The sequence below is a fragment of the Acinonyx jubatus genome, chromosome C1 (genome assembly GCF_027475565.1).
Source record: "Acinonyx jubatus isolate Ajub_Pintada_27869175 chromosome C1, VMU_Ajub_asm_v1.0, whole genome shotgun sequence".
NCBI classification, from domain to species: domain Eukaryota; kingdom Metazoa; phylum Chordata; class Mammalia; order Carnivora; family Felidae; genus Acinonyx; species Acinonyx jubatus.
In genome coordinates, this window is record NC_069381.1 from 75,059,061 (window position 1) to 75,081,885 (window position 22,825).

The 22,825-nt window shown below is 36.0% G+C and overlaps 1 protein-coding gene across 4 annotated transcripts in view; it reads left to right on the forward strand.

Annotated features, from left to right (window-relative positions):
• The window catches only part of ZNF326 (zinc finger protein 326), a 35,792-nt gene extending 13,479 nt beyond the window's left edge, over positions 1 to 22,313 (forward strand). For 2 of the 4 annotated variants that reach the window (XM_027058657.2, XM_027058658.2), the window contains 7 exons: positions 2,862 to 3,060; positions 8,591 to 8,702; positions 14,054 to 14,201; positions 15,500 to 15,599; positions 17,440 to 17,570; positions 19,364 to 19,459; positions 21,346 to 22,313. In XM_027058657.2, coding sequence (XP_026914458.1) covers positions 2,865 to 3,060; positions 8,591 to 8,702; positions 14,054 to 14,201; positions 15,500 to 15,599; positions 17,440 to 17,570; positions 19,364 to 19,459; positions 21,346 to 21,714 — 1,152 coding nt within the window. In that variant the 5' untranslated portion in view covers positions 2,862 to 2,864 and the 3' untranslated portion in view covers positions 21,715 to 22,313. Of the gene's footprint in view, positions 1 to 83; positions 490 to 2,861; positions 3,061 to 8,590; positions 8,703 to 14,053; positions 14,202 to 15,499; positions 15,600 to 17,439; positions 17,571 to 19,363; positions 19,460 to 21,345 lie in introns of all 4 variants that reach the window. The other 2 variants (XM_027058653.2, XM_027058655.2) reach the window with 2 other exon arrangements.
• The last annotated feature ends 512 nt before the right edge of the window (positions 22,314 to 22,825 follow it).

The following is a 22,825-nucleotide window of genomic DNA, read 5'->3' on the forward strand; positions in this document are numbered from 1 at the left end:
TGTCATCTGATAATTTGTCTTTTGAATTGTCTAACATTAGTAAGCTTACTTTTGTTTTTTCCCTCACTGTGCAACTTTTCCAGGTTTGGACCTTATGAGTCTTACGACTCCAGGTCTTCTCTGGGTGGGCGAGATCTGTACAGATCTGGCTATGGTTTTAATGAACCCGAACAAAGCCGCTTCGGAGGTAGTTATGGTGGTCGATTTGAGAGCTCCTACCGGAATAGCCTTGACTCTTTCGGAGGTAGAAACCAGGGCGGGTCTAGCTGGGAAGCACCTTACTCCCGTTCAAAATTGAGGCCTGGGTTTATGGAGGACAGAGGAAGAGAGAATTACTCTTCCTACAGCAGTTTTTCTTCACCCCATATGAAGCCTGCACCTGTAGGCTCTCGGGGGAGAGGAACGCCTGCTTATCCTGAAAGTACGTTTGGAAGCAGAAACTATGATGCTTTTGGAGGACCATCAACAGGCAGAGGCCGAGGCCGAGGAGTAAGTACAACAGAATCTTTTCAGATTCTTTTCACTAGTCACTCTTTTAAACCCTTTCAAGACCACGGTTTTCAACTAGAATAAACACTGTTCATCCCAGTGTATTTTGAAGCAAAGCTGAATCATAAGCATAATTTTTAGGTTGCCTGTAAAAGTTTTTCCAGCACTTCAGAAAACAAGTGGCAGTGTGAGATGATTGTTCATAGTTTTGCCAAATCTCCCTTTATTAAAAAGGTGAGGATATTAGGTTTTGGTCTAAAAGGGGTTAAAAGGAGTTGCATTTTTCCTTGTAAAACACTAGCAGTTTTGCTGGTGGGACAGTTCTTGGATTATTGTAAAAGGTAACCAACCCTTTGGAGTTTTTGAGTAGGTTAAAGGTGCAATGTATGATAAAATGTTTATACTTTGCTGCTAACTCTAGCACATAGAATTTCTTCAGAGCTCCATATTTCACATATAACACAAGGGACTAAAAGTCGGTAATAATAGATGAGGGTAGCTTAGCTATGTTTACATGGTGAAGAAGTTGATATGTCTAATAGGTTGTAGAATGATTTGTGGTCAATATAATTACTAACTTACTCTCTTGCAATATGTCCTGTTGCTGGGTGTTTCGTTTTCCCTTGTGTCACTAGTTTTTACTATTGAGAAATAAGCTCCTACTTGTACAGACATGTCTCTGGCTCCTTCCTAGGAAGTAATCTTTTGTAAATTATTGCTTACATGAGTAAATATACCAGTCTTCAAGTGTTTTATTTCAGGACATAGTATAAAGAGAATGACTTATGTTCTTAGGTAACTTGACTGACATGAAATTTTACTAGTAAGTGTATGTAGATTGTGGAGTTATATAGTTTGGTCATATGAAAGATATTGTATTTTTGCCTTAATGTAAGAAATGGTTTAATTAAGTCAGTTACTCTTAATAGTCTCTTTGCAGAGGAAAGTACTTCTGATAAAAAATGTAGTAGGGCACATGTTTTTGTCTCTTCATTGGCTTTTGGTACATCAGTGTAGTTTGTCCTTTTTGTGTAGAAATTTTGCATTGATAACAGTTACCCTTTACTGATGTAAAATGCATTGCACCTTTAATGGATAATTAATGAAGATATTTCTAATGTGACTCTATAAGTTACCTGGAAACACTAAACTATTCAAGTTTACTAGGTTAGATAGGGATTCCTAAGCATATATATAAATGTAAGCAACTGATACGTTGCTCTTCCACCATAATTAATGACTATAGGTTAATTGAAAATTGTTGGGGTTAGTAGGCTTTGGGTTTTGAAATTGAAAATCGATTCCAGTTTGAAAATTTGGAAAACACTTAACATTTTTCATGCTGTATATTACTTTAGGCAAATGATTTTTTTCTTAATGAGACTTCAAATATCAATTTTGTTTTCACAATAGAAGAACAGGTATTCCTGTACTTTGTGTTCACCATTCTAGTCTGAATGGACTTTTCTTTCTTTCCTCCTGTTAATGAAGTAGATGAACCAACAGGACTTTTCTTTTTTAATCTTCACTTGTACAATTCCCATTGGATCCTTCTCTTCAGATTACTCCTCAGTCTTTATCTTCTAAAAGTAAGGTTAGCAGAATAAATTTCTATGGACATGTAGCCTCTTGGTGTAGTGGATTTTGTTAACGATAAGAGAAGAGAAAGGGACACAAGAGTCGTTTGGTTGCATGACTCTTCGTCTGTAAACTTTTGCTTCTTGGGCTTCTGGGTCAGAATATGTTTCTCTAGGTAAGAATGTGAATGGAACGTCAGATGTAATTCTTTATCTGAAGTGTGTCCTGGAAGTTGATGCATGGTTATGCTTTAACTCTCCTATTTCATACTAATGTTCCATCTCGCCTTCTCATTCCCTTTTTCAACAGGGAGAAATCCTAAATGATTTCTGGATCTTTTTTACCTCAAACTTCATATATGGTCTTCTTTATGCATCTTAGTTTTAAGCCAGGTTTTAGTGAAATAAAGATGTCTTTTTAGGTCTTTTCATGGGAAAACATCAATTAGGAACTCTGAAGAGGAGTTGTCAGAGAGTTGTACAAGTGGTAATATTCTGACAGGCACATTTGCTGTTTATGATCTCAATTTTGAATTGTAAAAATTAAAAAAATAGGTAGGAAATATCCATATTTGTTTTACTGGAAATAAAAATACTAATTCACTGGATTTGAGTTCATGTAATAATTTACAAAGGTTTTCCATGTGTTTATTCAGAGCGGACATGTAAAATTTAGTTCAGTTCTGGGTAATTTTCAGGTGAAAATTATTAGATAGATAACAGGTAAAATTTGTGTGAATTCATACTTTATCTTTAGATATTATGCTAATATTTCTTGATTTCACAAATTTGCAGCATATGAGTGATTTTGGAAGCATTCATAGACCTGGAATTGTTGTTGACTATCAAAACAAACCCACCAATGTGACAGTTGCTGCTGCAAGAGGAATAAAGAGAAAAATGATGCAACCATTTAATAAGCCTGGTGGAACCTTTATCAAGAAACCCAAGCTAGCAAAGCCTGTGGAGAAGATGAGCCTCAGCAAATCACCCAGTAAGTGAGAAAACATAATTGCTATGGCTTATGGTACTTCTAGTTTTTAAAAAATTTAATGCTTTAGATAATTTTTTCATGTTCATATGACAAACTGCATAGTAGTTTCAACTGTAGAAATTAGATCCATTGAATCACCTAGTGTAGTCACTAATCACTCATACACATCAAAATTACCCAGAGACACTTTTTAAAAATGCACATGCCCTGGTCCACCCCTCTTCCCTGAGTCCTTATTTAGGATGGAGTCAGATCATCTAAATGTGTTAAAAGGCTTCTCACATGATTTTGATTCAAAGTTTTGTCTTGGGTGTTATATTTGTTGTTGGAAGGTACTGCTGAGGATGTAGTATTCTCACATTATACAAAATCCCCTTTATGAGGACAAAGGGAAGAAATTTTTCATGGTTCTTGGTTCATGGAAAAGGTGTGTTTCTTCTGGAAATTTAATTTGCTTTTAATTTTGTGGACTGAACGACTCTTAGAGACAGTCACATTTTCCATCTGTACATTGTTAAAAATTTGAGAGCCAATCTGAAAATGAAATGAAGAAAACCATTTCATTCATATTAGCATCAAGAAGACTAAATACTAAAGTAGTATAAAACTTAAAACAGTATTCAAAACCTACAAAACATTGTTGAAAGAAGTTTAAGAAGATCTAAATAAATGGAAAAACTAAATAAATGGTTCAAAGATCGTAAGATTTAATGTTAAGATGGTTATATTCCCCAAACTGATCTACAGATTTATGAGCACAATCCCTGTTAGAATTCCACCTGACTTCTTTGCAAAAATTGACAAGTTGATTCTAAAGCTCATAAGGAGTTGCAAGGGATCTAAAATAGTGAAAACAGTCCTTAAAAAGTGAAACAAAATAGAGGGACTTACACTTCACCTTACTTGGAAAGACTCAACACTTCTCAGTCATCAAGGCAAAAATAAATATAAAAAAACAAAAAGTAATTCAGTGTACATGTAAAAATAGACAAAATATTTGGTGTATATTATTTTGCTGTTATGTGTTTTCACAAAGAAGTCTGAAGAAGACCTTTTGTTAGCTTTTATTTAGGTACGTCCTTGACTGTCATGTAGTTTAGTCAAGTGTACTTGATTTCGTGTAGAGATATGTTACAAAGTTAAAAAATAAAATAAAACAGCATAGATAAGTAACAGTAATTTGGCTCTGAACTTTTTTTTTAATAAAAAAAGCTTTATTGAGATATAATTCACACACCTTATAATTCATCCATTTAAAGTGTTCCAGTCATTGGTTTTTAGTGTATTCACAGATACGTGCAAATATCACTAATCTATTTGAGAACATTTTCATCTCCTCTAAGAGACCTGGTACCCTTTAGGCATTACCCCCAACAAACTCCACACACCAGAGCAACTACTAACTTACTTTCTATCTTTATAGATACCGGTATTCTAAACTTACATATGAAAAAAAAATTGTATAAAAATATGTGGACTTCTGTAATGGGCTTCTTTCACTTAGCATAATCTTTTCAGGTTTCATTCAAGTTACAGCAGGTATTAGTACTTCATTCCATTTTATGGCTGGAAATATTCCACTGTATGAACAAATCAAATTTTCTTTATTCATTCACTGATGGGTATTTGGGTTGTATCTACCTTTTGGGGACTATGAATAGTGCTGTAAACATCTGTGTATAAGTTTTTGTGTGAGCATGTGTTTTCATTTCTCTTAGATATATATCTAGGAGAAGTGCTGGATCATATAGTATAATCATTTGAGGAACCACCTGTTTTCCAAAGCATCTGCACCATTTTACATTCCCACTAGCAGTAGATGAGAGTTCTGATTTTTCTATATCCTTGCTGTGGCTTGTTATCTATTTGATTCAAACCATCCAGGTAGTATGCAATGGTATCTCATTGTGGTCTTGATTTACATTTCCCTAATAACTAATGGGTGGGCATTTTTTCTCGTGCTTATTGGCTCTTCATATACCTTTCTTGGAAAAATGCACATTTAGATGTTCTGCTCACTTATTAGTTGGGCTATTTGTCTTTTTATTGAGTTGAAAATATTCTTTATATATTCTAGCCATCTCTATCTTACTTATAGAGATAAAAACACAGACTTAAACATTCAACCTTTATTGATGGGGGAGTGGGAGGGAGGGGAAAGTGGGTGATGGGCACTGAGGAGGGCACCTGTTGGGATGATCACTGGGTGTTGTTTGCAAACCAATTTGACAATAAATTTCATATTTCAAAAAAAAAAACAAAACAAACCCAGTCAACCTTTACATGAAACAAAAATTTAAAACTTAGACAATAAGAACAAAAAAGATAAAATTAAATACTGTCAGGCTATTGTCAGGTACTCTGATTTAATTCTGTTTGTTTTGATCATTGATGATGAATTTTAATAAACTTTTGCTTTAAGAAAATTATAATATATGCAATGTTGAAAAAAGGATTTAGCTTATTTACTCACCTAGTTTTTGTTGTTTTCTTGTGAGAGAGAGCGTGTGTGTGGGGGAGAGGGGCAATGGGAGAGGGAGGGCGAGACAGAGAGAGAGAGAGGGAAAAAATATCGATAGTTAGGAAGAAGGAAGGAAAAAGAAAGGAAAGAAAGAATGAATACCCCAAGCAGGCTCCATGCTCAGCTCAGAGCCTGATGTGTGGCTTGATCCCACGACCCTGGGACCATGCCCTGGGCCAAAACCAAGGGTCAGATGCTCATTTGACTGAGCCACCCAGATGCCCCTTAACTAGTATTTATTAAAAATGATCTCTTTGAAAGCACTTTATTATTTTTTTTTTTAATTTTTTTTTAACGTTTATTTATTTTTGAGACAGAGACAGAGCATGAACGGGGGAGGGGCAGAGAGAGAGGGAGACACAGAAACGGAAACAGGCTCCAGGCTCTGAGCCATCAGCCCAGAGCCCGACGTGGGGCTCGAACTCACAGACCGTGAGATCGTGACCTGAGCTGAAGTCAGACGCTTAACCGACTGAGCCACCCAGTCGCCCCTGAAAGCACTTTAGAAACAAGAGGTCAAACTGCCAAAGCTACTTCAAAATATTTCTATAAAAGTTTAAAATCAGGAAATGCCAACTTCAGTGACAGATATAAACAATATAAATCACAGACATGACACATCAAAAGTAAAAATTTACAAGGTAAAATAGTATACAATTTAATTTCAAAAAGTTTCAATGACAGAATAACACCTTGTTTTATTGTACATGTGACAACAAAAGCAAATTCAAATAATAAATATTATGTGGGGCACCTGTGTGGCTCAGTTGGTTAAGCATCTCTTAATTTCGGTTCAGGTCATGATCTCATGGTTTGTGAGTTCAAGCCCTGCGTCAGGCTCTGCACTGATGGTGCAGTGCATTACTTACTTAAGAGAAAAAGAACTAGACGTAGACATGTCCTTAAGATAAAAATACTGAATAACTAGGAATGTGTGTTCTCTGGAAGACCAGAAATAGTTTCTAAGTCCCTAATTCTGCTTAGACAATCTAAACTCTGACCATCTAATTGTGTCTTTGTATTTTCCCAAATTCATTCTCAACAGTCACTATTTTGCTGAATATTAGGTCCAGGTAAGTTATAGAAGACATTGAGAGTCTAGAGTAAGATCTGCCATATTCTTCGTCTTTCCTCCATTAAAAGAAAGGTTGGGGGAGGAGGGGTGTGGAAGCACAAAAGCTTTTAATTTTGATAAAGTCTAATTTATCTATTTTTCTTTGGCTGCCCAGTTCTTTTGGGTGTATATCTAAGAATTCCTTGCCAAATTCCAAAGTCATAAAGATATACTCCTATGTTTTCTTGGAAGAGTTTTCTAGCTATAGTTCTTGCATTTAGGTCTTGTATTTTAGCATTTGCATGTGGCTGTCCAGTTGCCCAGCACCATTTGTTGCAAAGACTGTTCTCTCCCAACAGAATAATTTTGGCATCCTTGCTAAAAACCAGTTGACCAAAGTTTTATGAGTTTATTTCTGGACTCCCAATTCTGTTCTGCTAATCTATAGGTCTGTCCTTGTGCCAGTAATACAGTATCTTGATTATCGTAGCTTTGTAGTAAGTTTGGAAATCCTGAAGGGTGAGTCTTTCTATTTTGTTTTTCTTTTTAGGATTGTTGTCACTACTTTAGATCCCTTCCTTATGAGCTTTAGAATCAACTTGTCAATGTTTGTAATGAAATCAGTTAGAATTCTGATAGGGATTGCATTAAATCTGTAGATCAGTTTGGGGAGTACAACCATCTTAACAACATTAAGTCTTCTAATCTCTGAACCATTTATTTCCATCTTCTTTAACCTCTTTTCAACAATGTTTTGTGGTGGCTTTTTTTTTTTTTTTTTGTAAGTTCATCCTATATGTCTGCCTACCTATCTTCTTATTTATATAATCTCTACACACAACATGGGGCTCAAACTCACAACTCTGAGATCAAGAGTCTCATGTTCTTCCAACTGAGTCAGCCGGGGACCCCTGTTTTGTAGTTTTTAAGTACTGTGTAAGTTTTACATTTCCTTTGTTAAATTTATTCCTATTTAGTTTTGTTGATGCTAATATGAATGAAATGGTTTTCTTAATTTCATTTTCAGTTTGCCTCTCAATTTTTTAACAATGTACAGATGGAAAATGTGACTGTCTCTAATTGTCAGTCCACCAGATTAAAAGCAAATTAAATTTCCAGAAGAAATACACCTTTTCCTGGTACCAAAAACCATGAAAAATTTCTTCCCTTTGTCCTCATAAAGGGGATTCTGTGTAATATAATACACATCCTCAACAGTACCTTCCAAAAATAAATGTAATATCCAAAGCAAAATTTTGAATCAAAATCATGTGAGAAGCCTTTTAAAACATACAGATGATCTGACTCCATCCTAAATAAGGATTTAGGGAAGAGGGGTAGACCAGGGCATGTGCATTTTTAAAAAGTGTCTCTGGGTAATTTTGATGTTTATGAGTGATTAGTGACTACACTTGGTGATTCAAAGGATCTAATTTCTACAGTTGTAATTACTATGCAGTTTGTCATGAACATGAGAAACTTATTTAAAAGCACTGAAGCCATAGGGGTGCCTGGGTGGCTCAGTCGGTTAAGCGTCCGACTTTGGCTCAGGTCATGGTCTAATGGCTCTTGGGTTCAAGCCCCATGTCGGGCTCTGTGCTGACAGCTCGGAGCCTGGAACCTGCTTCAGATTCTGTGTCTTCATCTTTCTCTCTCTGCCCCTCCCCATCTTGGGCTCTGTCTCTGTTTCTCTCTCTCTCTCTCTCTCTCGCTCTCTCTCAAAAATAAACAAACATTAAAAAAATTAAAAAAAAAAAACACTGAAGCCATGGTAATGATATTCAAATGAATGAAGTTTAAGAAATACTGGTTAATCTCAAACTGATTTTTCTGGTGAGTTCAATTTAGATTGTGATCACCAAATATACCTTGCATGTTTAATGCTTTATGAAGTGGGAACTGAAAAGGGAGGATGGAAAAATGATACTTAATTTTGACTCTTGTTGATATCCTAGCAAAAACTGATCCTAAAAATGAAGAAGAAGAAAAGCGACGTATTGAGGCTCGGCGAGAAAAACAAAGGCGCAGAAGAGAAAAAAACAGTGAGAAATATGGAGATGGATACAGGTTTGTGCTTAGTAGAGTCTGAAAATTGGTCTTATTAAAAAACAGTTTCCTAGGAAATGCAAATACATCAGTTGGAATGTGAGAAAATTCATGGGGTCAAATGAAAAGGCTTGATCAAAGATATATAGGAATATTTTTGATTCTTGGTATTTATGTGCAGTCACACTGAGAAAAATAAGAAAAAAGAGTTCCATCCCTAATGGTAATTTAAAAATAAAAAATACCTAGAAATACAGTATTCTTAAAAAAGAAATACGTGTCATGACATGAAGAAAACCACAAAGTCTTGAGATTTGACTACATGGAGACATAGTGATATTCTTGGATAGAAAAACTAAATAGTAGAAATGTAACAAGTGTCGTCAATCTTGATTCCAAAGAAGATTCTGTAAAAGAAGAGTAGAGGAGTAGGTACTAGCTTTTCTAGATAATCGAAACATTTGAAAGCTGTAATAGTTAAAAATATGTGGCACTAAAAAAAGGCTATTAGTATAATAGGATTATTAACCTCTAAATACATGTGTTATATGTAAGAATGTAATATATAATACAAATGTTGCAAACAAAAGGAGAATTGCTTAAAAGGGGGGGGGTTGCTTGAACAACTGAACAATAAGAAAAATAGTTTAGATCCTCTTCTTACACCAGTGAAGATGAATCCATTGGATTAAAGAACCTACAAAATGGAAAATAACAGGAAAATAAAATAGAATATTTTAATTGCTGCAGAAGTCTTTTTTTCTAGGCTTAAAAGTGGTAGATTAAATTACAAAGGAAATAATGACCACATTAGTTTCAATAAAATTTTACACCTTGAAAACAGACAGACTTGGAAAATATTATAAACACAAGAATGATTAATATCTAAGGTAAACATCACCCAACCAGTATTTTTTAAAAAGTAAAAACAAGATGCCTAATATATGATTGGGTGAAGGAACAATAGCTAGTTCATAGTTTTAGGGGAAATGCTGAAACTCATTGTAAGATAAACTGGGAATTTAAATAATACCATGGCATTTTATTAGGAGAAAAGAAACATTGATTTACTAACATGGATACAATCAAAGCACACACTTGTAATTGCTGGTAACCAAATAATATGGTTTTAACTACTGGGAAGCAGTTTAACAGTCCTTAAAAATGTCTTGAATTTTTTTATAGTCCATGATCTCTCCAGGAAGATAATGTAAAAGTAGAAGAGTTTAATCTAAAAAGCTGTCCTTTACAGCATTATTTATAATAGCTCCAGACATGAAACAAATATCAGTGACAGAGAGTAGTCAAGTATGTATAAATTTTGACACATCCCTCTATGGGGGTCTTAGGCCATTGTTGAAAATGAAGGCTATAAAGCCTGTAGTAACATGGAGAAAATGCAGGCAAAGTAGAAAAAATATATATATATAACGTGTAAAGTTGTGCATGAAAACGTCTAAGAAAATTTCTCAAAAGGACAGTATTTGATACTTCTTTCATCATCTTTCTCTGAAATTGCTGTTATGCTAGGAAAATAAAGATTATAAAATTTAAAAAGTAAATTCAGTGTATGTTTTGTTTAGAACATAGTTTTGCTCTTGAAAAGTTAATTTGTGTAGCATGAGGGGAATGAAATATTACATGTAAGTGAATTTTCTATATGTCTAAAACTTTATCTTAGTTCAGAAAATAATATTTTAAGAGCAGCATCTGCAGACCTTTCCATGGAGATATGTTTACGTTGTCCGTTTTCTTTCATATTAAACAGGATATTCTTTGTTACTATTTGGTTTTAACATATACATTGATCTTATTTATGTAAAATGTGGTAAAAGAAAATTCAGTTGCATCTGAATTCCCAGATTTTTTTGTTTGCTTAGACTGTCTTTGATTTTAGTGAGATAGGTATTGCATTTGGCCCATAAACCACATGGGGGTTCAGGGTGCTAATTCTCCAGAGTTACAAATCTGTAACTTTGGATTCCTCCAACACTTCTTATAGCCACCTGATGACTGGAAGCCTTACTGAGAACTTAAACAGTTGATAAACATATTCTGTATGTTATTTGTATTATATACTGTATTCTTATAATAAAGTAAGCTAGGGAAAAGAAAAAATATATATATTTTAAAGTTTATTTTGAGAGAGAGAGCACACGTGAGCGGGGAAGGGGCAGAGAGAGAGAGAGAGAGAGAGAGAGAGAGAGAGAGAGAGAGAGAGAGAGAGAGAATCCCAAGCAGTCTCTGTGCTGTCAGTGTAGAGCCAGACCTGGGGCTGGAGCTCAAGAACTGTGAGATCATGACCTGAGCCAGAATCAAGAGTCAAGACGCCTAACCAACCGAGCCACTTGGTTTTCCTAACGAAGAGAAAATACATTTACAGAACTATACTATAAAAAAATCTGTGTATAAGGCACCTGTGCAGTTCAAACCCCTTTTGTTTAAGCTGTACTTCTGTAATCTCTGTCCAGCTTTAATAACCTTTTCCTGTGCTCTTTCTGATATGTTACTCCTAATTTGTTGCCACCTGAGAAACAATAGGATTAAGCTTCTTAAGAATTAACCCATGAAAAGAAGTTCTAGTGTTAAGAGGCAGGTAGTTTTGTTCCTTGACAGTATCCCTGCCACTGTGGATAGAATTCCTTCTTTTGACGGGTGACGGGATTAGTGAAAACAGTGAAATGAACTCTTTGTTTCAAGTGTATAGGAATCTGAAGCTGATTTTACATTATGAGATTAATTTTGCTATTTACCCTGAATACTTTCCCCTTTAAAAATTATAGCTTTGGGGGCGCCTGGGTGCCTCAGTTGGTTAAATGTCTGACCTTGGCTCAGGTCTTGATCTCGCTGTGGGTTTGAGCCCCACATTAATTAGGCTTCTGTGCTGTCAGTGCACAGCCCGCCTCAGATCCTCTGTTTCCCTTCTTTCTGACCCTCCGCTGCACACGTGCACACGCGCACACGCGCATGTGCTCCCTCTCTCTGTCAAAAATAAACATTAAAAAAAGTTTAAAAAAACTAAAGCTTTGGATATGATATATCTGTGTTAATATACATGTGTGAATTGGAGAAAATGAAAGAACTGAACTTTCATTTAGCTATAAATATAAATCTCATATAAGCTAAAGTATGTCAGTTCAATTAAGTTGTCATTTTAGAATAAGAATCCTTTACAATAGTCTAAAATTATTATAATTTATCAGAGCAGTTTTGCTTTGAGTTAGGAAGGTAAGAGACTGACAATAAATAACTATTCTTGGGATACATTCTTTTTGGATATTTGAATGCTTTCAGTATAATAGAGTAGAGGGAGCCGGGGGGAGGGGACAGGAGTGTGAGAGCTATAAACAAACAATAGTATAAAGGGAAGAGTGCCAGAAGAGAAGTACAAAGTGATCTTACAGGAGGTGACTTCTCAGTAGGAGTGCAGGAAAATCAGGGAAATGGATGGAGGCAGTATTTGAACTGACTTGGGAATGGTAGGATAAATAAAATAAATGGTAGGAGCTGTTAGCAGCCCTGGTAGAGGGCATGGCTCGAGGTTACAGCAAGGAAACCGGGACCTTTCATTCATATTCTGGATATGGAAAGCTGTGTAGATTGAACAGGGCTCTAGTGGGGGTTGGCAAGTGTGATTTAATTTGAACATTTAATGAAGACATACTGTGTGCCAGATACTGTTAAAAGCATTCAGTAGGGGGATGGGGCGCCTGGGTGGCCCAGTTGGTTGAGTGTCCACCCTCGGCTTAGGTTGTGATCTCTTGGTTTGTGAGTTGGAGTCCCGCATCGGTCTCTGTGCTGGCAGCTCAGAGCCTGGAGCCTGCTTCGGATTCTGTGTGTCCCTCTTTCTCTGCCCCTCTGTCTCTCCATCTCTCTCAAAGGTAAATAAACCTTAAAAAAATTTTCTGTATAAATATTTAGTAGGGGGGCACCTGGGTGGCTCAGTTGGTTAAATGTCTGACTCTTGATTTTGGCTCAGGTCATGATCTCACGGTTTGTGAGATCGAGTCCCACTTTAGGCTCTGTGTTGACAGTGTGGAGCCTGCTTGGGATTTTCCTTCCCTCTCTCTCTGCCCTTCCTTTCTTGTGCTCGCTTGTGTTCTCTCTCTCTCAAAATAAATAACTTAAAAAAAAAATAGAAGTATTTAGTGGGTAAAGCCAACAAGATATAGGAGAGATTAAAAACTTTTTTTAAGGGCAGCTAAAAGTGTTTTGACTTTGTTTTATGATGCTTAAGTCAGTGAAGCCAGTAAAGTGCTGTTGTCTCTTTTAGGAAGTGACTAATTAATTGAATTATTACTGTGTGGCGGGAACTGTTCTAAGGGCTTTATATACTTTTTTTTTTCCATCCTCAATGATACTTCTATAAGGGTTCTCATTGCATTAAGATAAGAAAACTGTGATCCAGAGAAGTCAAGTAATTTGCCCAGTGTCTCACAAGGGGGCTCTGATATAAACCCAGCAGTAGGCTCCAGATCCCAAAGTTTTAACTAGGAAAATTAATATAATAGTGATATAAGGAATTAATTAGAGGGGCACCTGGGTGGCTCAGTTGGTTAAGCATCTGACTTCAGCTCAGGTCATGATCTCGCGGTTGGTGAGTTTGAGCCCCGCATTGGGCTCTGTGCTGACAGTTCAGAGCCTGGAGCTTGCTTCAGATTCTGTGTCTCTGTCTGTCTGCCCCTCCCTGGCTTTTGTGTGCACTCGCTCTCTCTCAAAAATAAACAAACATTAAGAAAAAAAAGAATTAATTGGAAAATGGAGACCAGAGACAAACCAATGAAGAAACTATTGTTATAATTCAATGAAAAGGAAATAAAAAGAATACATAAGATAGGAACACTTTATAGGAGAAAAGAGGGAAATTCATATTGGAGTGGCTTCTGAGCTTCTAAATTTATCTAGGCTTGTCAGTCATCCTGAAGTGGTCCTTAGAAGGTAGGGTTTTTGGTCACCCAACAGCTCCAAAGGAGTGAATTATGGTTGTCTGATGTTCACCTGGCTTTGTTGGTTATTACCTTGGTGGACTGCAAGCTTGAGAGTGGAACAGAGTATAAAAATAAGTAGTGGAACTTCAGAACTTGGTATTTTTGGAAGTTTGCTTTGGCTTTATAATTCTAAACTTGAAGTGGATAGCTTAGGACTAGATTAAATAGATCCACTGATTCCATTATTTGCAAAGTGGTATATAGTAGCAGTGTTGGCCAAATATTTAAAGAAATACTGTTTTTTCTGACTTCAGCTAAATTTAGATCAACCATAAGATGGTATAAAGGAAATCATTTATTTTGGTAAAATTAGTTTTATTGGCATGGTCTTATGAACTCTCAGTAAATAAGGCAATATTTAAGGAAAACTTGTTTTCTTTATAGAATGGCATTCACATGTTCATTTTGTAAATTCCGAACGTTTGAAGAAAAAGATATTGAGCTACATCTGGAAAGTTCTTCACACCAGGAAACATTGGATCATATTCAGAAACAAACCAAATTTGATAAAGTAGTTATGGAGTTTTTGCATGTAAGTAGCTGTTTTTAAATCAAGAGGCACTTTATTTGTATTTTAATTTCTTAGTTTTTCAGTTTCCCACCTCTCTTCCAAGTTTCTAAAAATTTAATTGACTACTTACTTAGAGAGTTTTTTTTAATATATGAAATTTATTGTGAAATTGGTTTCCAAACAACACCCAGTGCTCATCCCAAAAGATGCCCTCTTCAATGCCCATCACCTACCCTACCCTCCTTCCCACCCCCATCAACCCTCAGTTCTCAGTTTTTAAGAGTCACTTAGAGAGTTTTTTTTTTTTTAAACTAGATGTGAATTCCTCTGTAAAGATTTTAGATTTGTAATTTGAAAGAATATTTTATGTTTTTACAGTAGTTTATGGCAGAGGTGTCAGGAAAAAGAATTCCTTTAACACCTGATTATTGATGCAGAATCAGCTATCATAAGTTGAGAGTCTGCTGTGTACCTAGTGTTGTGCTGGGTACTTTCATTATTTCATTTGAGCGTCATCACAGTTCTTTTTTATCATGAAAGATCATGCTCAGAGCAGTGTAGTGACTCTTCCAGTTAAGTGGCAGTCTGAATTCAGAGCTAGAGAGTTGATGTCTGTTTAGTGTCCTTTCTATTATCAGTGTGTGGTCACTAGTTCAACAGTTTTTCTTGACTATTTAACAAAAGGTGTTATGCAAGGACTGAAGACACAGATACCACCCTTAGTGAACTCACAGTAATTGGAAAGAACACACTCATTTATACACAGATGACACAGTTAAATCGGAGGGCCAGGAGTGAGGGTGTAGGCAGGGGGGTTTGGAAAAGGTGAGGATAGTTGGGGCCAGGGAGGGATGTTTACGGAAGAGGCTAGAGCTGGACTGCTGATTATACATATAGTTACTTTGGGCAAAAGACATGGAATTGTTAGGAGGTTAGAAATACAGTGATCATTCATTCTTCCCCATCCATGCAGAATTGTGTACCTTTACAGAAATTTCTTTCTGTTCATTTCATTCCTTAACTGGTTCCTGTCATTTAGGACTTTAATGTACCACCTGCCCTGAGAAGACCTCTCTTAACTCTTCCAGCTCTGTTTGATTTCTCTTGTTCTTTATGCCTAAAATACACTTTGAAAGTGAATATTTTTTGTAAGTATCCCAGTAATGTATTTGTATTTAATGATAGTCTTTTTCAACTGAACTATAAACTCCTTGAGGACAGATATTAGTTCTTATATAACAGATGTTATCTTCCATAGGCTGAGTTTGATGCTAAGCTCAGTGAAAACTTTTTGTGTTTCTTCCTATTTTGTTTTATAGGAATGTATGGTGAATAAATTCAAGAAAACATCTATTCGTAAACAGCAGACAAATAATCAAACAGAAGTAGTTAAAATAATTGAAAAAGATGTTATGGAAGGTAAGTATTTAAACAAAGTGTATTAGAAATTAACACATATATTTTACTTACCATAATCTATTTCAGTGTAGATGCTGCCCACTAGTGTGATCGAGTCATATGTGGTAGCTGTGAGTAGGTCATCAGAGGTGACCTCCTTTTCCTCTTCTCATGTTTACAAATTTATCACTACCTACCATTATGTTTCTCACTTCAGTTTTACAAGAAAAATCAGCTTTTCCTCTAGGTGGAAGTGAATTCTTACATTCTGTCTTCTCACTTCTCATCTCTTTAAGGACTTTTGCTCAAATAGTGAACTCTTCTGTTTTTCTTTTTATTCCTCTTGATTCTGTCCCTGAAGCCTATGCTTTCATCTTTAAAAAAGAAAAAAAAAACTACATACATCTTTTAAAAAAATTTATTTTATTTTATTTTATTTTATTTTTTATTTTATTTTATTTTTATTATTTTTTTAAGAATTTATTTATTTTTGAGAGAGAGAGAGAGCAAGCAGGGGAGGGGCGAAGAGAGAATCCCCAGCAGGCTTTGTGCTTTCCACACCGAGTCTGACTTAGCTTGAACTGAGATCATGAACTGAGCTGAAATCAAAAATCAGATGCTCAACCAACTGAGGCACCCAGGTGCCCCTCTCTATGAAGCTTTTAGAAGTTGTTATTTCCCAGTATTCTGTTTTCAGTTCCATGATCTTCTCTTTTTATATTCCTTCCTTATGATTCATCTAATCTCAGAGCTTAAACTATCTCCTCTGTGTTGATTACTTACATACTTCTGTCTCTAACACAGATCTATCTTCTGAACTCTTCTCTTGAACATCGAGATGCTTATTGGCCTTTCTCTTCAGCAGTCTTACAAAAGGAATGTATCAAAAAAATTTTGTGTGCTCTTTGGGCTTATTCCACCCCATTAAGAAAACAAAAACTCAGAAGACTGGTCTTTCATTTTCCTTGGAAGGTAGCCCCACCATCTAAGCCACAAGTATAAAGTTAGTCCTAAGTAATTTTACTTTATTATATCTATAACATTGTATCTTATTGGTTCTGTCTTTTAAATATCTTCCAAGTCTGCTTCTTTACCTCTTTAAATATTGCATCTGTTCAAGTCTTTATCGTTCTCTTGGCAGTTATATTATTTTCCTAACTAGTGCCCTTACTTTCAGTCTTATCTCTTAAGTCTACTACATAATTGTAGTACTTCAAGAAGTTTAACTGGGTCTCCATCCTCTATAGGATAAACTTCAAATTCCTATGCCTGGCATGCAAAGTTCTCCATGATATAGGCCCTGCTCTTTTTGTCTCTTTTGTCCCTTCTTTATTCTCAGTGCCCCAGCTATATTGAATTACTTGGAACTCCCACAAAGTGCCATTTTCTCTCACCTTTCCCTTGCATACATTATAACTTCACTTGTAATAAATCTTGATCACAGTTTTCAAGGTCCAACATATATTTTGTTTTTTGTGAATCCCAATTTTGACCTCTTTTTCCCTATCCTTGCCTACCCATATTCATTATTATGGAAATTCTTTTTTTTAGTACAAAAATCAACATTTGTCTTCTTTTATATATTTGGGGGACAGACCCCTGGGACTCAGAGCAGGATTGTAGAATACGCAAGGAAATATAATGTAATTCTACTTTATAATTTTAATCTGTTATCCATAGTTTTCATCTATATATGCAGATTTATGAAACGTAGTAGAAAAACTCAACATAACCTACATATCTTGATCTTCTTTTTGGAAGAAGGGGGTATGAATAACCATAGAAACGAAATAATAAAAACTCATTTTGTCAAAAATAATATATGAATCATTACTTATTAATAACTGGCTTTCTTTTGTAGGTGTTACTGCAGATGATCACATGATGAAAGTGGAGACTGTTCACTGCAGTGCATGCAGTGTGTATATCCCTGCTTTGCATAGTTCAGTGCAGCAGCACTTAAAATCTCCTGATCATATCAAAGGGAAGCAGGTAAGTTTTGACCTGTCTTGATGAAGTCATTGAAGTGTTCATTAATCCTTTATTGTCCTTTAAGGCTATTGTTTCACACCTACCTGCTTACATACAGTCCTATTAATCTTATGTGTGAAAAACTGTAAAGATAACTAGAGAGGCAGTGTAGCCTAGTAGTTAAGTTAAGCATGGTGGTTAAGATTGGGCTCTGGAGCAAGAAGTCCTGGGTTGAATCCTGGTCCAGTACATGATGTGTTAAGCAAGTAAATTAGCTTTTCTTTGTCCAAGTTTCCTTACTTGTAAAATGGGGATAGATAATCATTCTATTCTACTCTTGCATGACTGTTTAAAGATTAAGTTAGTTACAATAGAAAAGACACTTAAAATAGTGCCTGACACAGTGTAAGCATTCAGGAAATCATAGCTATTGAACTGTTTTTTTCATTAACACTTTTTTAAGTTGGTTCAAAACAGTTTTATGAGAGAGAGTGTGTGTTTTAGAACAAAACGGAAAGATTTAATCATAACCTACATTTTTCTGATGACTGGGAAAAATAAAAAAAACCTAGCATTACCAGTTACTATCTATTGTTACATTTTTGAGTAGAATTTACTAAAATATTCTAGGAAAAATGTACTCTTTTCTTTTTGATTGGCATATTTCTGCTTCTAAATTGGTTGGTTTTATTTAGTCCAGTTTATTTCAAATAAATGTTTATAGTGTGAGAAACTAGCTTGTTTGAGAAGCAAACTTAAAAATTCAAATATTAAAGGCTTAAGTTTTAAATAGAGCACACCTGAGTCTTAAATTCATATTTTGTATTGATGTGATTTCATTTAACTTAGACTTGGTTAGTCACTTTGAGCACATATAATCTTTTAAAAATCTTCATCCTTTCTCTTCTCTTTTGGCATTCCTTTGACACTTTTTTGGCAACTAGACATTTTTTTTTTTTTAACGTTTTATTTATTTTTGAGACAGGGAGAGACAGAGCATGAACAGGGGAGGGTCAGAGAGAGGGAGACACAGAATCTAAAACAGGCTCGAGGCTCTGAGCTGTCAGCACAGAGCCTGACGTGGGGCTTGAACTCACGAACCACGAGATCAAGACCTGAGCCGAAGTCGGCCGCTTAACCGATTGAGCCACCCAGGCGCCCCCAGACATTTTTTTTTTTTTAACATTTATTCATTTTTGAGAGACAGAGACAGAGCGTGAGTGGGGGAGGGGCAGAGAGAGAGGAAGACACAGAATCTGAAGCAGGCTCCAGGCTCTGAAGTGTCAGCACAGAGCCCGATGCGGGGCTTGAACTCATGGAACACAAGATCATGACCTGAGCTGAAGTCGGATGCTTAACTGACTGAGCCACCCAGGCGCCCTGGCAGCTAGACATTTCATATTAACCTGTCCTCCTTTGTATAATACAGTCTTAGACTAACTACAGCCCAGAGGAAGACTATTCTAGCAGTATGAAAAATTGTTCTTTCTCTTTTGATAGCATGAAAATTAGTAGTTAGAATAGTTAGGGTGGGGGAAAGTGCATGTATAGTAGAAAGGAGAGCAACTGTTTAGTAGACCTAGATGTGTCATATGTAGTAACTGAGTGAATGAGTCTGATTGGCTTATTGAATCTTCATTATGTTAATCATGGATGGTTTAGATTGTGGTCACAGTAGTTGTTGCTTTATAGCTTAATTTGCCAGGAGGGAAATAATTTAAATGTAGCAATTTGAGCATACAATGTTGTTTTAATTATAGAAATATTTTCATGGCATGGTTTTCAGGTACCTCACTGTGTTCTATTTTTCATAGGCTTATAAAGAACAAATAAAAAGAGAGAGTGTCTTGACTGCTACAAGCATTTTAAATAATCCAATAGTGAAGGCGCGATATGAACGTTTCGTTAAGGTAAGACTTCAGGGCAAAACCTTTTTAGGTTACATTGTAGTATCTTTATAATCAAATGGTGACATAGTAACTGATATTTAAATATAGTGCAACATTAGGAAGACTTTTACTTAATATCTTGCATATAGGTAAAAACATTGTTTTTCCTAATTGTTGGGATTTGTTGGGAGAGGGAACAATAAGTCATTCCTCTCTCATTTCTTTCTCACCGTGGATCATTTGAGAGAGATTCAGGAGTCTGTTAGCTTTATTCTTGATTTTTAAACAAAGGAGGACTTGAGGGATATGTCTTAACATGTGTAGTTACTGTGGACCTTAAGTTTATTTTATTTTGAGAGAGAGAGAGCTGGTGTGAGTGGGGGAGGGGCGGAGAGGGAGAGAGAGAGCATCCCAAGCAGGCTCCGAGTTGCCAGCTGTGGAGCCTGATAATGGGGCTCAAATCCACTAACTGTGAGATCATGACCTGAGCCGAAACCAAGAATCAGACGCTTAACTGACTCAGTCACCCAGGTGCTCCCTCTATTTCACTTCCAAATTAGATAAACTTTTATCTCCCCAGCTTCTGTTAACTGGTTCAGCTAGACAGCAGTAGGCTTCCTTAGCTTACCACATGTGCATATTATGTAGAAAGTACCTAAACTAAGGAGAACTCTTCTAGAATTTTTTACTATGAATGTGATCCATGGACCAGCAATATTGGTATTTCCTGGGAGTTCATTAGAAATGGAGAGTTGCATTTGAGCAAGATCCCAATTGATTCAGAAACATATTATAATTCAAGAAGCACTGGTGTCACGTTACTCAATGGTATCCCTTTGTTCAGCTTTCCTGTCTGCTGTGTTCCCTGATGTTATTCCCCAGAACATCCTCTGCCCATGGTCAGCTCTGGTCATGTCTTAAAAACTGTTTCAACTTTTAAGTGCTCTCAGTCTGACAGAATATCTTTTTAAATCTTTGTCCTATGAAGATATAATCAGTTCATCAATTTATCCCATTTCTTCAACTGTTTCTACCTTCACCCCCTTGCCTGGATACTCATGGTCAGTCCTTCCAACAATGAATGCAGTGCTGCCATTCCAAAAGTCCTCACTCATTCTTCCACCACTTACCAGTTCCCAGCACTATGCCCTCTGTGGTTAGACTGTCTCACTGCAAGTATCATGGAATTGTACCATTGCTGTGTTTGCCAGATTTTCGCTGCAGTTCACAGTAATTTTGCGCATTACCAACCGATGTAATGTGCTTCCTACAGTGACTGTTTCAAAGCTTTTCCACTTTTTTTCTTTAAAAATTTTTTTGAATGTTTACTTATTTTTGATACAGAGAGAGAGAGAGCATGAGCAGGGGAGGGGCAGAGAGAGAGGGAGACACAGAATCCGAAGCAGGCTCCAGGCTCTGAGCTGTCAGCACAGAGCCTGACGTGGGGGCTCAAACCCATGAACTGTGAGATCATGACCTGAGCCGAAGTCAGACGCTTAAGCGACTGAGCCACCCAGACGCCCCAAAGCTTTTCCACTCTTAACCTGTTTTCAGAGATCCTACCACAGAAGTACATTGAATCCTGGTGTAATTAAGTAGGACATAAATCTCTATCTGTTTCTACCAGAACCCACATATTTGCTTTTGTCATATGCATATGATTTTAGAAATTAGGTTACGAAACTGTGGCCTGTAAGCGTTCCAGTTTATGGAATATAAAGAAATGACTTCAGTAATTTATTTATCCACTTTGGTATGAAATAGGTACTGAACAAATATGTCATGATTTGTCGTAAATTAAAAAGCTTCAGATTGTATTTATTTTTGATGTTACAGCAAATAAAAATTGCACTGGTAACAAAAATGAATATGCTGATTTTAAAAGCTGTTTTTCCTCATGTTTTTAGGGTGAGAATCCTTTTGAAATTCAAGATCATTCTCAAGATCAACAAATAGAAGGAGATGAGGAGGAGGAAGAAAAGATTGATGAACCTATTGAAGAAGAGGAGGAGGAGGAGGAGGAAGTGGAGGAAGTGGGGGAAGTAGAGGAAGTAGAAGAAGTGGAGGAAGCAGAGGAAGTGGGAGAAGGAGGAGGAGTGGAGGGAGTGGGAGACACAGAGGAAGCAGGGGACCAGGAGGCAGTGGGGGAAGGAGAGGCAGCCGGGGAGGGAGAAGCAGTGGGGGAGGGAGGAGTGGGGGAAGGAGAGGAAGTAGAGGAAGAAGCAGCAAAGGAAAAGCCTGTTGACTTCCCTGTTGACCAACCTGAAGAAAATTAAATAGAGGGTATTAGTCAGATTTAAAAGAAGCTTTAAATTTCTCTCGTAATGTGGAAAAGGGTAAGAATTTTAATAGTTTAAAATATGAGAGTTAACACCCATGTTGCATGCATTCCACACATTCAGATTTGTTTTATATAATTTCTAAATGTTTGGCATTTGTTTAATAAAATGAGGGTAAGACTATTTTAGTTTAGTTTTTATAGTTACCAACTTAGATTAGGTAAATTGTTTGTATAATTTTTAAGCTTAATTTTTATTACTTTAATTGGTGTTAAGGATAACAGATGTGTATTGTTAGTATATCTATTCTAATCATTTGAACTTAAATGCTGCTGTTGGGAGTATATATTCAAGTGTGCATTAATGTTTTCAATACTTACCCTAGAAGAGATAAATTGGGCAAGTATTTTGTGCTCTGACTGTGTATTTTTTTACTGCATTGGACATTGAATAGTAATTTGCGTTAAGATACGCTTAAAGGCTTTTTGTGACCATGTTTCCCTTTGTAGCAATAAAACGTTTTTTACAAAAACTCTTTCCCTGGATTAGCAATTTTAAATGAAATGATTCATCAATTAAATTAGTATTTAAAATGAGATTTTGCCTTAATGTAGGAGTTTAGCTCATGGATATTTCGAGATGATTGAGAAGAGTTGAAGAAATTTACTTCCATCATTTTAAAAGTACTACTAAAATATTTTTTAACATATTTCAAGTTGAGGTCAGTCCATAACTGACTTGTTTATACTTGTTTTAATTCCTTTCTTTTCTTTGTGCCTATGTCAGATCTTGAAATCTTGAAAATACATTTGAATACAAATAATTTTTTATAGTTGTGTTAGTTTTTTTGTCATGTCTGTCTGTAGCTGAAGAACCAAGAAGCAAAAGTAGTCACTTTTCTAAAAAACAAGTATTTCTTTCCTGAATATTTCTCTCCTTTTTAAAAAAAACTTTTTATAGTTTAAAAAAACTTCTTTCAGCTTACATACTGAAAAAGAGATGAGACTGACAGATGGTCTATTTTAACTTTTTTTTTTTTTAATGTTTGTTTATTTTAAGAGACAGAGTGAGGGCAGGGGAGGAGCAGAGAGAGAGGGAGACACAGAAT